At 50.7% G+C, this 16,005-nt stretch overlaps 1 protein-coding gene across 7 annotated transcripts in view; it reads left to right on the top strand.

Annotated features, from left to right (window-relative positions):
* The window catches only part of arhgef18b (rho/rac guanine nucleotide exchange factor (GEF) 18b), a 34,710-nt gene that overhangs the window by 15,535 nt on the left and 3,170 nt on the right, over window positions 1–16,005 (top strand). For 3 of the 7 annotated variants that reach the window (XM_081708159.1, XM_035523231.2, XM_081708161.1), the window contains 19 exons: window positions 933–984; window positions 3,260–3,416; window positions 3,871–3,977; window positions 4,167–4,307; window positions 4,672–4,922; window positions 5,098–5,223; window positions 5,586–5,703; window positions 6,115–6,369; window positions 7,091–7,167; window positions 7,546–7,724; window positions 7,907–7,980; window positions 8,262–8,453; window positions 8,866–9,018; window positions 9,304–9,419; window positions 9,668–9,727; window positions 10,074–10,121; window positions 10,740–11,201; window positions 14,515–14,821; window positions 15,308–15,427. In XM_081708159.1, the coding sequence (XP_081564285.1) occupies window positions 933–984; window positions 3,260–3,416; window positions 3,871–3,977; window positions 4,167–4,307; window positions 4,672–4,922; window positions 5,098–5,223; window positions 5,586–5,703; window positions 6,115–6,369; window positions 7,091–7,167; window positions 7,546–7,724; window positions 7,907–7,980; window positions 8,262–8,453; window positions 8,866–9,018; window positions 9,304–9,419; window positions 9,668–9,727; window positions 10,074–10,121; window positions 10,740–11,201; window positions 14,515–14,821; window positions 15,308–15,427 (2,995 nt within the window). Of the gene's footprint in view, window positions 1–932; window positions 985–3,259; window positions 3,417–3,870; window positions 3,978–4,166; window positions 4,308–4,671; window positions 4,923–5,097; window positions 5,224–5,585; window positions 5,704–6,114; window positions 6,370–7,090; window positions 7,168–7,545; window positions 7,725–7,906; window positions 7,981–8,261; window positions 8,454–8,865; window positions 9,019–9,303; window positions 9,420–9,667; window positions 9,728–10,073; window positions 10,122–10,739; window positions 11,431–11,536; window positions 14,031–14,514; window positions 14,822–15,307; window positions 15,428–16,005 lie in introns of those variants that run through there. The other 4 variants (XM_081708162.1, XM_081708160.1, XR_014120034.1 and 1 more) reach the window with 4 other exon arrangements.

Genomic DNA, 16,005 nt, shown 5'->3' with positions numbered 1-16,005 from the left:
AGTATGACTTGAGTAATTGAAGTTTAAAGGTCTTGTTCAGGAGCCCAACAGTGGCAGTGGGGCTTGAACCGGCAACCATCTGATTACTGGTCGAGTACCTTAACCACTCAGCTGAATTACACTGGCTACGCTCTCAACTTGCACGATTTGTGGGTGAACCTAAATTAAGCGGTCAGTTAAACTGGGATTCAGATTGCAATTACTATTTAATTATATGCATTGTTATTGGCATTAAACTGACTAAAACCAATTAAAGCACGGTTTTCAAAAGATTTGACAGATTTCATATAGTAGTTGACAGGTGGGTTTTTAAGGGTCGATGCCGATATGTAGAGAGCAGATAGAACGATCGCAACAGATAAAATAAAATAATTTAATAATGATAAATGAGACAACATTTCCATTCAACAATTTAACATTTGATTTAACTACAGTTAGTTAATGCTTAGTTATTGTCTGTACTGTCTGCAGTACACTTATCGTGAATTAAAAAAGCATCAACTTAAATGAATGTCCACATGTAATAAAAACAGCAGGGTGCATGAGTTATAGTATAGGGCTTCAACTTTTTCACCCTTTTCCCAAAACTCTTCCGAAGCATATGTTTGTACAGATTTGGCAAGCCAAACAACCAGTCTATGAGATCAAGCAAATGAAACAAAAAACTGTTTGCTTTGCACAGCCTGCTCATGTCATCTAACAAGCCACTCGAGGTGACCATATGATGGAGCTGACATTCTGTTCCTGCTATAATGAAGCAAATTATTTCAAGCTGGTGTTCACGCAGAGTGAAATTTTATTTATTTTTAAAAATATTCCAGGCAAGTTAGTTAACTAGCTATGTACGGTATGATCCAAGATTAGTTGGGACTGTTTAAAATTATACACCACTAATATTTAAGTCACTGAAAACATTTTTTCCTCCTTGACAGACAAAAGATTTTGCACAGAAGTCCACTGGGGCTGCCCAGTACTCTATTCAAGGTAAGTCCCCTCATGGCCATAATAGGGGTCTTTTGAGATCTTGGATTACTCTGTTGTAATGCCTAGTAGGTTTGTTTATTTATTCTCTTTTGTGAGTGAGTGAAATATATAAAATTATATAAGCCTGCCATAATTACCTGCAGTTTTCATACTTATATTTTGATTGTATTTTGCTAAAATGCAGTGACCTTAATGTTTTCTGGATTTATGAACACCCCTCAGCCCACCTTTTTGAAGTACTGCAGAAGAATATTGTTTGTGTTCTTAATGCACAATGTCGTGAAAAGGAAGATCCAAACCCACTGAATGCTCATTTAATTCGCCTTAATTAACTGCTTTGCAGTCTAGTTCAAGGTCTTGAATTTGGAAAAAGTTGTTTGGTTCTGATTGGTCCCACCTGGTCAGGTTGGCTCTTCTTCATCAGGTTCTGGACACTGTACAGTTTAGCTTTTACCGTGCACTAGTGTCCATTACTGAAATCAGTAAAAGCTGCAGAATTGGCTCTTAAGTTGCTTTTGGTGTCCCATGCAGAGACACCGCTGGTACTGGGTACCATTGTTCATCTGTGTGTGATTTTCCCCTTAGAATAAATGCTCTGTTTGCTTTATTAACACAAAGTTGTGCTAATGTCTCTCCATCCACACAAATGCACAATTTTAGCATGCTCTTGGACTAAGCTATTTATTTTAGTTCTTGGTGGGTTTGGGTGGGGTTTTGGGGGGGCGTTTAAGTCCTCGGGTGTATTTGGGGAGCTTCACGTGGCCGGAGACAATTATCAGCTGCTTGTTTTGCTCCAGTCCCCTGCGAGCGGTAAGTCCGTGTAATGGATGCCCGGCCCACAGCCGTCTGCCTGGATCCCCTGACAGCAAATTAAGGCAATCTCTCTCTCTCTCTCTCTCTCTCTCGCTCTCTCTCTCTCTCTCTCTCTCTCTCTCTCTCTCTCCCTCCCTCCCCCCCCTGCCTCGGAAGGACCATGCAGAGAAGCGGATTGTGTAGTAGTAGGGATGCTAATTAAGATGAACAGGGGTAGGAGGAGGAGGAGGATACTTGGACGAATGTAGACAACCCTATATAATGAAACTCCGAATGTTTGGGTTTTTTTTGTTTGTGCAGCAACTTTAGTCCAATCCAGACTTGTTTTTTGAATGTTCTCATAGCACCTTATGAAGGATAAATTTATGCTTCTGTTTTCCACTTCCTTTGTCATCTCAGCTTCCCTGGCACGTCTCTCCTCGACTGTATGAAACTGCTTTTTGCTTGCATCAGTACCACTTTTTCGCTTCAGTCTGACTGACGAATAGCTGCAAGTTGTCCTTTCATTGTTCCGGAAACGTTTATGCAACACGTCAAGCTGAGTAGCTTTTTAAAAGTGGTATGAAAAGTATTCAGCAGTTGGACTGCTGTGGTGCAGCAGTTTCTGGATGTTTCTTAGCGTGCTGATAGTTAAGGCCCTCCCACAGAGCCCCCAAGACAGCTGGGGATCCGGAACGCTTCTAATACATTTATTCTTTTTAGCTTGAGGCGTCTGTGCATGATTTAGGAATATCACATCTACTGATTGGATGATTAGTATGTTGGTGTGCTATGTGGAACATAATGGTGTTGCGAGAAGTAATTGGCATGTTCATTTTTAAGTATTAACACAATTTTTTAAAAATATATAAAAATCTGAAGATTCCAGGTGAGTAACTGCAGTGTGCTGTAGCAAGAGATACTCAAAAGTGTGGAGATATTCAAAATGGTGGTGAAGTGCACAAAGTTTTTAGAGAAAGAGGACATTTCAGACAGTGGTCCTCCATCAGCTGTGCAAAGCAATAGATTTATATTTCTTCGTCTTTTAGCTTTGGGGCGAGAGAGTGATTAGGCTTGTTCAGCTCCCTCTGGAGAGTCCCCTGCCCTGGCTAATCCGGCAGCCTCACTGGAGGAGAGAAGACCGCAGAGGCAGGTGTGGGGTGGTGGCATTCTTTCCAGAACTTGCCCATCCCTTTATAAAGCGCGTCTGCCGGAGAGCGGTCCAGACCCGCAGCTGTCCGCCCCGACGGTCACGAACGCGCGTCGCGTCCGCGGGACAGCGAGACAATGGAGCTGGCGGTGCGCCGGACGCGCGCCGCTCGTGGCAAGGTGGCCCGTGGCCCGGCCTCGTGGGGCCTGTCACGCAGGGAGGGCGTGCGCCTGCTCCTGCACAACGACCTGCTCACCTGCCGCTTCCTGGGTGCTGTGCCCGGCTCGTGGCTGCCCCGCTACCTCCGCCCTGACCGTACTGCTCTGCCCACAGCCACGAGGGAGCCCTGGCCCGGCCAGGGGCCCGCCGCCGATGGCCTTGGCCGCACCGCCTCAGGCATGACCGTCCCTCCACGAGGACCTGGTGCCCAGCCAGCCGCCGCCAACAGCAGCAGCAGCAGTCAGCCCCCCAGCCACACCAGCAGCTCCAGGTCAGCGGGCACGGGCAGTAGGGCGGGGCGGGTTTGGCTTCGGTTCACGACAGGATTACAGTAATGTTATGTAAATGTGAGACATGTGTAGCAGGTTTCTTTTGTTTCCATATGCCTGCGTGCGAGAGTCCGTGAAAGGGTTGCTGCAGGGCTAATAACATGGGTAACAACTTTAGACAGTTTGGTCTGATTTAATTTCGTATGCAAATCAGAATGCACTGCACTGGACAAAAAGCAGTGAAGTAGCTGTGTTGATGGACTTGTTGTTTGGAGACACGTGGACTTTCTGGGCAAGTGTAAGACCAGCAGGGCAGTTGAAGCCCTCGGCTTCCTCGTCTCTCACGCGGTGTTGCGTGTGTTTTGGTCGACTCCTGCGCTGTGTGTCTATGCACGTATGTGCGTGTGTCTGTGTGCGTACGCATACTGTGGTACTCAGGACTGCTTTCTGTCTCAGTTCCATTGCAGGAGAGATGGATGACGTGGACGGGTTCAGAATAAAGCGTAGTACAGAGGACGCCGTCTCGCTCACTGTACTTCCTGCTGAGTCCAGCATCGTGGAAGGTAACGTTCCTTTCTCTTAGCCGTTGGCCAGGGATGCATGATGGGTAATTATGCATGTTCTATTTTCTGTCTGTGATGGTTTTGTCTGCGGTTTTGTTTTTAGACAGGTTAAGTCATTGGCGTTTTTAATTCATTTTGTGCGGTCCCCCACCGACTGCTGGTTTGTTGTCTGTCTGTGTTTCTCTACAGACGCATACTATGCAAACGTTCGAGCGGAGCTGGACACCATGGCTCTGGACTTGGAGGCGGAGTCTTGGAGCCTGTCTGTGGACCAGCATTTCCTAAAGAAACATTCCAAAGATCTGATCAAGAGGCAGGACGTCATTTATGGTGAGTGTCTGCCTCCCCCCCTGTCGCCATACTCGCTCGCTGCCACTAGGAAGTCTCGTGGCTCCCGTGTCAAGGTCACTAAACGTGTCTGCGTGTCATAACTGGGCTTATAAAGATCCCTTGCCAGCCAGCCTGTCGCGTGTGTGTTGAAGAGAAGGCAGGTAACGCTTGCGTCTGGTCGTTAAGCCCAGTTCCCCGGTCCCCTTTACACAGAGTGTTTTGGGTTTTGCTGCCCACTTTCCTGCAGGTCACCGCTGTCTGCAGCGGTGGCCAGAGTAGCCCAGGTAAACACGAACGTGACCGGCGGAGCTCCTGGGGACTGCTAAGAACCTGAACTCTGCGGGGTCGTGTGTGTGCATTGCAGAGCTGATCCAGACGGAAATGCACCACGTGCGCACGCTGAAGATCATGCTTCGCGTGTACATGCGCGAGCTGCGCGAGACGCTGCAGCTAGACGAGCGTCGGCTGGATTGTTTGTTCCCACGGCTGGACAGTCTGCTCGACCTGCACAGCAACTTCCTGTCCCGCCTCCGAGAACGGCGCCGGCAGTCCCTACAGGCAGACAGTGAGCACAACTATGTCATCCTTAGGGTGGCCGATATCCTCACTGAGCAGGTACGTCGGATTTCCGCTTTAAGCCTGTTTTTAAAATATACATCTTATCGAATAAAATACTAAGATATTTAAAAGATCTCCCAGCCAGGTGGTGGCGTTTGGGTCACTGAGGTTTTAACCAGCACACCGAGAACGTTGCGGTGAAGTTCATCATTTAATTCGCTCTCTGATGCAGTTTTCAGGAGATCTTGGCAAGCGTATGAAGGAGAGTTATGGTGCTTTCTGCAGTCGTCACACGGAAGCTGTCAGCTACTACAAAGAGCAACAGCAGAACAACAAGAAGTTCCAGAACCTGATAAAGGTGAGAGCATGCCGGATGATGCGCGCGCACACACACACACACACACACACACACACACACACACACACACACACACACACACACACCTCACAGGAGGCCTGTGTCATATGCCTCCCCAAACTACAGCATCACCACACAGACTTGGAGTTCCTTTTTCTCACATCCTGAGCATCTGCAGTCTGCTTGATCTCAGCAACTAAAATCCACTAAACGTGACTGTTGGCAGATGGGGTGGTGGTGGCAGGCCAGCATTCAGCAGGCTCTGCCTCCTGGCCCCCGGCCCCGCGTAGCTTCAGCTCCCCGTCACATGCCCGCGTCCACCTCCCTATCAACTTGTCTCCCGTTTTTGCTCCTTCCTCCAGAAAATCAGCAACCTTCCCATCGTGCGGCGGCTGGGCGTGCCCGAGTGCATCCTGCTGGTCACCCAGCGCATCACCAAGTACCCGGTGCTGGTCGAGCGCATCCTGCAGTACACGGAAGGTGAGGCAGCCCGTGCGGGTACCCGTGGTACTCTCTTTAAGAAAACATTTTGGTTCGGTTTAGAGAATACTGATGGAGGATGGGTGCATTTCTAGGTTATTGTCAGTAACAGCGTTGAGCGATTTGCTGTTTGTGGTGTAGTTTGTCATTTCACGTCACTGAGCAAAGCGTGTTTCAATTTTCAAAGTTTTATTTGTCACATACATGGTATAACTCGCAGTGAAATGCTTTTTGCGACTGCTGTGTCCGCGCTGAGGGGATACAGGGATGCAGTGTGTCAATGTTGTACGAACGTGTGCCTTTGTAAGCACTATGGTTGATTCGTTGTGCTGTCTTTTCATGCGGCTGGCTGTGTGCGCGCGTGTGCCGATCTCCTCCACACTCCTCCCCTCTCTCCCCGCGCCCCCACAGCTGGCACAGAGGAGCATGAGGAGGTGGCGCGGGCCCTCACCCTGATCCGGGACACCATCGTGCAGGTGGATGCCCAGGTGAGCCTGTACAAGAAAGAGACACGTCTGCGGGAGATCGCCTCCAAGACGGAACCCAAGTCCCTCGGCCGGATCAAGGACGGCCGCATCTTCAGCAGGGAGGACCTGGGCCAGGGCCGGCGGGTCCTGCTGCACGACGGCACTGTCAGCTGGAAGGCAGCTTCAGGCCGGCTCAAAGGTAGCGGATTCCCCCATGGCAACTTGCCAGGACACAGTCAAGCGTATTCATCAGATTAGAACGTTCGCACTGTCGCCGTCATCAGGCATGATGTTTTGAAGATGGATGTTTGCTACATTTAGCTGATAAAGATCGATTTAGGCAGGTCTGTCTACTGATAGCCGTGTCTGCTCCCTAATATGTAGATGATAATATAGTTCTGGAATGCTTAAAGTTTAAAAAATAATAATAAAGCACTTGCATTCTTGAAAGGGAAAGCAAAATTCCAGTCTTGGATTGTGTAATCTAGTCTTTATTTGATGATGTAACATAACTTATTGGCCACTTTGTTGTTACACCAAAGTCCTAGGAAAAATAAGGTTAAAATAAAAAAACAAGACAGATGTGATTTGAAAACCTGGGATATAAATTAGCTATTGGTTTTACAAAATCCAGAAGCAGATGTTGCATATGAGGTCTGGGGATGCTGACTTCTGACCATCCAGTCTGATGTGGAGTGTATGAGTCTCCTTGTTGCACTAGTGCCCTCTACTGGATAAGAAGAAAAATAGCTTTTGGCTAATTAGCTTATTTCTAATCGTCATGCAAGAAAAACACTGAAAATTGTGAACAAAAATTCGGTGAAACATGCTTTATTGCTTGAACATGAGTTGTAGTCTGTGTGTGTAACCTGGGATCAAACGCACGCCTTGGAGTGCTAACTCACCGTCTGTCTCCGCAGAGATCCTGGCTGTGCTGCTCACGGATGTGCTGGTGCTGTTGCAGGAGAAGGACCAGCGATATGTGTTCTCTGCTGTGGTGAGCCTTCAGCTGCTGTTCCGACCTTGGGTCAGACGCGTGCAGGGTTACTGGAGTTGGCGCTGGCTTTTAGCACACAGACGAGTGATCTGATCCCAGAGCATTGTTGACACGAGTTGCTTTTCATGGTTAGGATTATTAATAATAAATGGCCAGGTTTCTTTGTTTCTTGGTAATTAACGAGGTGTTTTTTTATACACTGAGGTCAAAAAGCACAAGATGTGCAGTGCCACAGCCTGTAACCCTGCTGACCCCACACACACACACACACACACACACACACTGTGGCGTTCCCTCACGCGATGCGCCATTATTTAAACGTTCTTCTGTGGTCAAGTCCGCCCCTTCCCCGTTGAGGTTTGTGCGTTTCTCCTCCAGGACAACAAGCCGTCGGTGATCTCCCTCCAGAAGCTGATCGTGAGGGAGGTGGCACACGAGGAGAAGGCCATGTTCCTCATCTGCGCCTCCTCCAACGAGCCTGAAATGTATGAGATCCACACCTCGTCCAAGGAGGAGCGAGTCACCTGGATCACGCACATCCGCCAGGCCGTGGAGAGGTAGGCCTGTGTGTGACGCGTAGGCGCCTTCACACGTGGAGCAAGTTTTGTGTTGTCCTGCCAACAATAACAGGCACACTTATGCATGTTTGGATGTTGCTGCTTTCTGACCTCCTCTCTCTCTCTCTCTCTCTCTCTCTCTCTCTCTCTCTCTCTCTCTGTGTGTGTGTGTGCTGCTCTAGCTGTCCTCACACAGAGGAGAGGCTCTACAGTGAGGAGGAAGGAGAGAGCGTGCTCCGAATCAGAGAGTTCCAAGGTAAAGATCAACCGTGGCTTCTGTCACGTGGCTTTGCACACCAGCGCATTGAGGTCTGACAAGTGGAGGGGTGTTGGAAGTAGTGAGCAGTTAGCGAGACCAGTTTGGCCAGTTTGAATACAATTGGTGTTTGGGTAAGGGACACATGTCGCTGTTTAGCTAAAAGTTAATGTGCACCCAGAAGGTTAAGCGCTGTGTGCTAGCAGTTTTTATGTGGGGGTATTTTTGAAAAAAGGAACAACTAGCACGGTAAATGGCCCCCTCTCATGCTCCCCGCCCAGAGCGTCTCACGGTGAAAGACGCGCAGATCACGCAGGCCTTGACAGAGAAGCTGCAGATGTTTGCCGAGCTGGCCGAGACCGTGGCCGGCCTGGAGGACGCCACCGCCCCGTCCCGTTCTCGCCTGCTGCTGCGCAGCGATGCCTCCGACCTCCAGCAGGGGGAGCTGCTGCTTAAAGGAGCCATCACGGAGGGTAAGCACTGCACAACGCTGCCACTGTGCGGCATGTGTTGGACGCCTGAGAAGCTGTGCTGATCCTGCACCCCCCCCCCCCCGCTGTTTTAATTAATCCCAACACTCCTTAGTCTCATCGGTTTGTTAATACTGTTACATACAGTGCAGCTGTGATCTCACACCCTTGAACACACACCCTTCACCTCTTCTTGCTGAATTGTATGCAGCTGCACTTTCTGTCTTGTTTTCTTTTTTGTGTGTGTGTGTGTGTGTGTGTGTGTGTGTGTGTGTGTTGGAGTTAGACCGCTCGGGTGTTGGACGTTCTGTATTCACAATACAGATTGTGTTCAAAAGGATAAGAATGCATTACAGCTGCTCCTAGATCAGGTTTAATTTGAGAAGGAGGTTTGCGTTCTTTCTCCTCTCTCCAGTCGAAAACCTGCAGAACCTGCTGGCTTCTGGTGTGAGAGGATCTTCTCCACAACCAGAGGAGAACAGGAGCCCAGGGCCCGGGTCTGCTGGTCTGCCCCGCAGGGCCGACACATTTGGGGGCTATGACAGCATGCAAAACACTCTGGAGAAGAGTAAGGCCACATAGCCTACAACCCCACCTACCCTCACTACACCTTTAACTCTACAACCCCACCTACCCTCACTACACCTTTCAGCCTGTGAATTGTCTGCACACTACACATTTTAGCCAGATGGTGCAGCCTCCATGTGTGCCTCGGTGTGTGTCATGAGACACCATGTTCTACGGTAACATAGATCCTTACTGCTTATAGAAACAGTGGCCACACAGCATATGTCTACAGTAATGGGTAAATGCATATGTGGCAGTTACACCTGTGTACGTACATGTTAACTAGATGGCAGTGTGAAGAAGCAGCCAAATGGCACAGGCAAGTCCAGGGAGAGGGGTCAGCGAGCCTGCTCTGACCCCCAACTAAAAGAGGCCTGCAGCAGCCAAGTAGCAGAAGATGTGGTGAGAGACACACACACACACACACACACACACACACACACACACACACACACACACACACACACGGTTTAAAAAAAAAAAAAAAGACAATTGCCCTGAAAAACACGAGAATAGTATTTTCTGAACAAGATAAGGACCAACATCAGATGGTTGTGGTTGTGCTCTTCTCTGCCGCGCTTCAGGTAGACGAACAGACAAAACAAATTGCTTAATGCTTGTCCCCCTCTCTCTTTCTCTTTGTCTTTTAGGATGGCTCTCCTTTCGCTTGGAACACAATCTGGTCCAACTCCGGGTTTCCAGAAGCCGAGGTGAGGCTCGTGGTGAGCCTGGCTGACTGCAGACGCAGCTTTGCCCTTTGGCCCCACTCCACCCAACACGTGCCTTGGCTCAAACGTTTAATCGTTTTCTCTGCAGGCTGAAAGTATTAGTAGAAAGGTTTCGTTTACACACACCATGCGTCTTACGTTTCTGGAGTGGCGATTACTCAAATGTGACCGAAACAGAGTAAAACTCCCTGGTCAGAATCATCATCATCATCATCAGTTAAATATCTGTCAGAGAGCCTCCCATAATGATATTTACCAGATATAAGTGTGTGCGTGCGATATCTCTGCTGCCTATCAGGGTATTTACCTTGTCTTCCTGTTTTACCAGTTCTATGACCGTGTTCTCATGCTGTCTCAGCGCCTCTACAGTCTGCAGGTGAGTCGCTACGACCTCAGTAGTGTATGGAAACCTTTCTGACCTCAGATCTTCCCCCATGATGCTACCAGTACTGCCGAGCCACATCTTCTAATGTGTCACAGATACGGGTCACTTCACCTAAATTCCCACAGATACGATTCAGTTCAAACCAGTTCATGTGCTTCAGCTGTTACCTTCATCTCAGTTCTTTTCTTGTCCCGTGGTGGTAGTGGTATTGTTGGAGGTGGTGGTAGTAGTAGTAGTAGTAGTAGTAGTAGTAGTACTAGTAACAATGCATCTAGTTTGAACTAGGTACACTGCAAACATGCTCACTGAATAAATAAATACATTTTCAGACTTTTATTGAGCAAACTGCACAAGCATACCCAACCAATGAAAATTAAATTTAATTAAAATTTATCCTGCTACCATTAAAATATTTTTCTTCTAAACTCAGTGTCACTAAGTACTTTCATTTTTAACCACAAAGAAGTGTGTGGGGGAAAAATTCCAATATGCAACTTTGACCATATACCATTGGATCACTAGAATTGCATTTACAGGTCGCTGCCTTGGTCAGTCAGTGTATCGTAGGGCCCCCTACAAAAGCGTGTCCTGCTCCTCTGTCCCCCGCAGGCCATCGTCTCGCAGCAGGACAGCCAGATGGAGGTGCAGCGGGCGCAGCTGTCGTGCGCGGAGCACGAGCGTCTCGGCGGCCGGCCGCGGCCCGCCGACGCCCTCCTGGAGCAGGAGAAGCAGAGGAACCTGGAGAAGCAGCGCGAGGAGCTGGCGCAGGTGCGCCGGCTGCAGGCGCAGCAGCGGCAGGAGCAGGCACGCTGGGAGCGCGAGCGCGAGCGCCAGCTCCGGCAGGCGGAGGCGGAGCGGCAGCGCCTGCAGGAGCGCGAGGACGCCTGCCGCCAGCTGGAGGCGCACCTCGCCGAGGAGCGGCAGGAGGTGGACAGGCAGCGGCAGACGTACCAACAGGACCTGGAGCGGCTGCGCGAGGCGGCGCGCGCCGTGGAGAGGGACCGCGAGCGGCTGGAGCAGCAGCAGCGGAGGCTGCGGAAGCCCAGCGCGGTGGGCCACGACGCGGGACAGGTGAGGGCCTGGCCGCGTGCTGGCTTCCTCCAGATCGCTGTTTAAAAAGCTCCTCCGTTTCTTTCCTGCGGAGCTTCAGAGCTCTACCCACCCCACCCCCACCCTGCCCCCACCTGACCGATGGGAGATGTCAGATCGGAAAGAGACATCTCTGTAGGATTATTTGAACAGTTCTAAGCAGCATAGTGCCGCCCACGCTGGAGAACTAGTCTCTGTGTAAACAGAGCAGGTAATACAAAGCCTCATATTGTGTGACACATCCTGTGACTTCCTGGCCCACATAATGCACATGCCCCGCTGTTGCCCTGAGCTCTGCTTGTCTTGCGTTTCTCCAGAGTCTGCCGGAGTCTTTCTGAGCCGATGCGCTGCAGGTCGGCCTCCCCGCACCGCGTGGGCGTACGCTCGCCTTTTTCCCCGGCCAAGCCTCGGATTTTTGACTTTTCGGACCCTGCCAAGCCCCATTTTCCCAGACGCGCATGCGCAAGCGAATCGCAGCAAGCAAACACGACCGCCGCATTCCTGACTCCCAGGCCTGGCCGTCTTCCCTCGTCAGCCTGAGCAGAGACGCGCCAGCCTGCAACGGCGTACGACCTGGGGCGCTCCACACGGGCGCTCCACGCGGGCGCTCGGGAGCCAGCTCACGGTTGCCTTCGGTCAGCCTGCTGTCACCCCTCCTCCCCCGTGTTTATATTTACACTCAAACACACCGGGCTGACCACAGCTGGTGAAAGATGCATACGCCTGTCCTGCCTGTCCTGTCCTGAAAATGACTTTAAGGGTACTGCGTTCTGAGTGACTCCCTCCTCGTCTTGAGCTGCAGTCCCTTCCCGGAGTCACCTAGTCCCCAACCCTATCTGATGAAGGTGTTCGGACCGTGCTTACCCATGTATGAGGTGCAGAATGTCCTCTATTGGCTCCCAGAGCAGTCTGAGCATACAGCAGCCACCTTTAGTTCACTGACCAGGAGCTGTGTGTTAGGGGCTGTTAGGGTTTATTGGACGATATCTGCCGCCAAACGTTATATGGCTGCAGTTTCACGCTCTGCTGTTTGTATGAGAGGCAGTCGGGGCTAGCCCTGACATGTTCGCCTCATCAAAGCTTTTCTGTAAACGTCGGGTGTGTGCATATGTGTGTGCGCGTGCGTGTGTGTGCGCGCATGTATGTGTACTTGACAGCGTTATCAGAATGCTTTAAGCGTTAGTCACAGGACTGCCGTTTCCAGTGAGAGAGTTGCTAAAGTGTTTCAGGGCTCCCAGGTCAGGAGATTCTGAGACGCACATGTTGTGTCCCCAGAGCGGCACCCTCTCGTCGGCAGCGGCGCAGACCTTCCTTCCTTCCTCCTCACAGAGGTCATTTCTGGTGTTTTTCGCTACATTTCTTCTATCCTCACCTCCCAGCGCGGCTCTCTAATCAGTTTTCTCAGCCTCCGCCCCTTTGGCTAACAGTGGCGTGGAGGCGAGCTGTTGACCTGGGTCACAGCCTCTGTACACACTGACTCACTTCCTGTTAGGCTCCTGAGATCAGCTGCAGTCCATAGTACAAACTTTTTATGTACAACCTCAGGCCTCGATCTGTGTCCGTCTCCCTCTCGTTCACTATTTGGAAGCTTTCTTTCCTTCAGGCATTACCATTCTTTATTATTACACTTTCCTTGGTATATTTTTCCATAGAGTTTCAGTTTAATTCCCTCGTTACTGCTTCGTACAGTCGTTTTGTTTCCAAGGCTTTCGATGGGCTTGTGATTTTGGATGGGAGTTTCACTGGTGACTGCCGGGGGGGTAGCCCCCAAAGCAGATATTTATCACTGCCATTGAAGTGGCAGCTTTTCAAAGGGAACTCCATTTTCCAGCCTGTTTGTGGCCAAAGGGCTTGAAATAAACGTTTGTCAAGAGCATCCAAGGAAGTGTAAGCTCTGCACGGGCCAGGGCTTCTAATTTACCTGCCAGAGGTCTCCCAGTGCAGGAATGCTGCCAGCTTTAATTGTTTAGGTGATGTCAGTTAAATGTCCCCCCGCCTCGTTTGCTGTGTGTGTGTGTGTGTGTGTGTGTGTGTGTGTGTGTGTGTGTGTGTGTGTGTGTTTCCCTTCCTCGCCCCCCCCCCTCTCTCTGGAAACCTCATACTTACCCACGGCACCTTCAGAGAGAGCAAACAATGGAACATCTGTGTGAGGAGCAGAGTGTCGGGGAAGCCTGCTCTTCTGCCCTACAAAGGCAGACTCGCCTCGAGGCAGATCAGAGGGGTAGTTATGCTTTGAAGCACCTCTCTGTGAAGCAGTCGTGATGGGGCCAGCCCGAGGCGGGCTTTGGCCTGCCCCGGTCACGTAGCCGCAGGAGATGCCGTGCCTTGAAACATCTGCTTCTATTCCGCTGCCTCCACCTGGCTCCTGCCGGCTCCCGACAGGCGGCCGCGTCACCGCCCTGGTGGCCGTACGGAGTTCACGTTCGGAAGGATGGAGGCAGTTGTGGAAATGAGCCTTTTAATTGAAGAGGGGCCGTTTTGCGTGGCCAGGTGGCGAGACTGCGGCAGATCGCCAGAGAGGCTGCCGTTAGACTTCTTCCTTGTTTATGCATGGTGTAGACAGACTCGTCCACAGTTCTGCTCCGTGTAAAGCTCTATGGAAACCAGACATCACTACAGATCCCACGATGGCCTCATATCTTGATGAACAGATATGTCAGGCTCAAAGATCTGCAGCGTGGGTGGAAGGGGGTGTGTGTGTGTGTGTGTGTGTGTGTGTGTGTGTGTGTGTGTGTGTGTGTGTGTGTGTGTGTGTGTGTGTGTGTGTGTCTGTGTGTGTGTGTGTGTGTGTGTGTGTGTGTGAGATTGTGTGGCGCATCACTTTCAACTCCAAATGAAGTGCATGTATACGTTTTTAACTTCACCTGATCCCATAAAGTCTCTGCTGGTGTCGACTGGATGTCAGTAATCTCACACACACACACACACACACACACACACACACACTTGGCATTTCCTCCGTGCCACACCGCAACACGTCAGCCTCTCTTGTCTTTCTCATGCTGTCTTTGTCTCCCCTTCTCTCTCGCTCTCTCTCTCTCTCTCTCTCGCTCTCTCTCTCACACACCCACACACCCAAGACAAAAGCCGAGACGCGCCCACCCACAGCTCTCAATAAGCTCCCTTCTTCCGTTCGCTAGATTGTTTCTGCCTCCGCTGAAGTTGTCCAGTTTTCGCATGAGCAGATTGTATTGCAAAGTCTCTTTGCTCTCTTGACTATCACCAGCCCTGCGTGACCCCCTCGCACAACCATAAACCTCTCTCTCCCCCCCCCCCCCCTCACCCCCATCTCCAGCTCCCGTTCTCGCTCTCCTCCAGCTTCAACGGCGAGCTCGCGGCCGGCCTGGCGAGCGGGGAGCCGGGCCATCAACCCCGCGCCTTGGTCCGCTCCAGCCCCTCCGTGTCGGCAGCCGACCACCCCGAGCGGTCGGAGGCGCTGCCGCGCCGCGACACGGAGGTGCCCATCCACTTGATCAGCACCACCAACCAGCTCCACAAGCAGGCGGGCGTGCAGCAGCAGATCCCCAAAAAGCTGGCCACCGACAAGGATAAGGGCAAGGCCAAGGCCAAGGCCAAAGTCTCCCAGCGCACCGACAGCTCAGGTGAGGGGCCCGGCCGCACCGCTGGTCCTGGAAGGCCCCGCCGTGGCAGGGTTTGCAGTCTGTCTGAGTTACATTCCATCCCTGATCCGCCATGCATTATCCAGCTTAGTCGTGTCTTAGCGAGCTCCCGAAACATAGAAACTTTGATGTTTGATTTGGGATTAGTGCTAAACTCGACATTGCAGAGGATCTCCAAGTACAGGGCAGGGTTGGGTGTTTTCCAACCCCCCAGATTTCGTATGGTTCACATAACTGTGAATGGGGATAAGTAATTCAGGTTGGGTTTAGAGATTGTACGTGATCAGTAAGTGAGACATGTATATCTGTAAAGGGCTTCGTTATATGTACTGCGATACTGTATTATTGCTTTAAGTTTACTGCATGTGTTTGTCTGGAGACACACCATCCTTTCTGTTGCACCCATGTGTGCGAGTACACGTGCAGAATACCAAGTGCAGCTGCTCTGAATGGGATTTGCTTTGGCAGCTTCAGTGGACATGAAGCAGATGTTTCCTCTGAAGCTCTCATCCAGGGACTCCGAGGGTTCCTTCAAGGGCCGCCGGTCCGTCAGCCCCCATCAGCAGTCTTCACCTCCGCAGGCCACAGGTGAGCGAGCCGCCCTCCTCCTCCTGCTGCCCCGCGCCCCGCCCTGCCCGGGGATGCTAGACTCCTCCTACTGATCCAACGTGCCTATGGACATCCAAGTTCATCTCAGAAACATCTGCGGTCACCTCGGAGGTCTTCTGAGATTCAAGAAGCCCTGTCCGCAACACAGCCACCCACAGATTTGGAGGGTTCCACAGGGTCCAGATAGCACCAGCTATCAATACCATCTATGTTTCACACTCTCTCAGGAAGGCCAAAAGTTTATTAAAGAATCCCACTCTCACAGGCCACAGATCGTCTTCCCCTGTAGGGTCTGGCACGGAATTCTAAGGCATCATATCATGCACCGCCAGATTTAGACTTTTAAAGTTTTTATCCCTGAGCCGTTCACATTCTGAACACTACATAGCTCAACACCACTATATATATACATAAGACTTATTTGCCCATGACAAAAGTATTGTCTTTATATTTTGCAGGTTAAAATCACATTCTGTTTGCATGAATGTTGTTTATATTAGCACACTGATATGGATTTGTTTGTGTTGTGTGGTATTTATGGTTCATTGTCTGCAGTC

Source organism: Electrophorus electricus, chromosome 26, assembly GCF_041902795.1.
Source record: "Electrophorus electricus isolate QZ-2024a chromosome 26, ASM4190279v1, whole genome shotgun sequence".
In the NCBI taxonomy this organism is placed as follows: domain Eukaryota; kingdom Metazoa; phylum Chordata; class Actinopteri; order Gymnotiformes; family Gymnotidae; genus Electrophorus; species Electrophorus electricus.
Note: the sequence above shows the minus strand (reverse complement) of the source record. Positions and strands in the feature narration are given on the sequence as shown.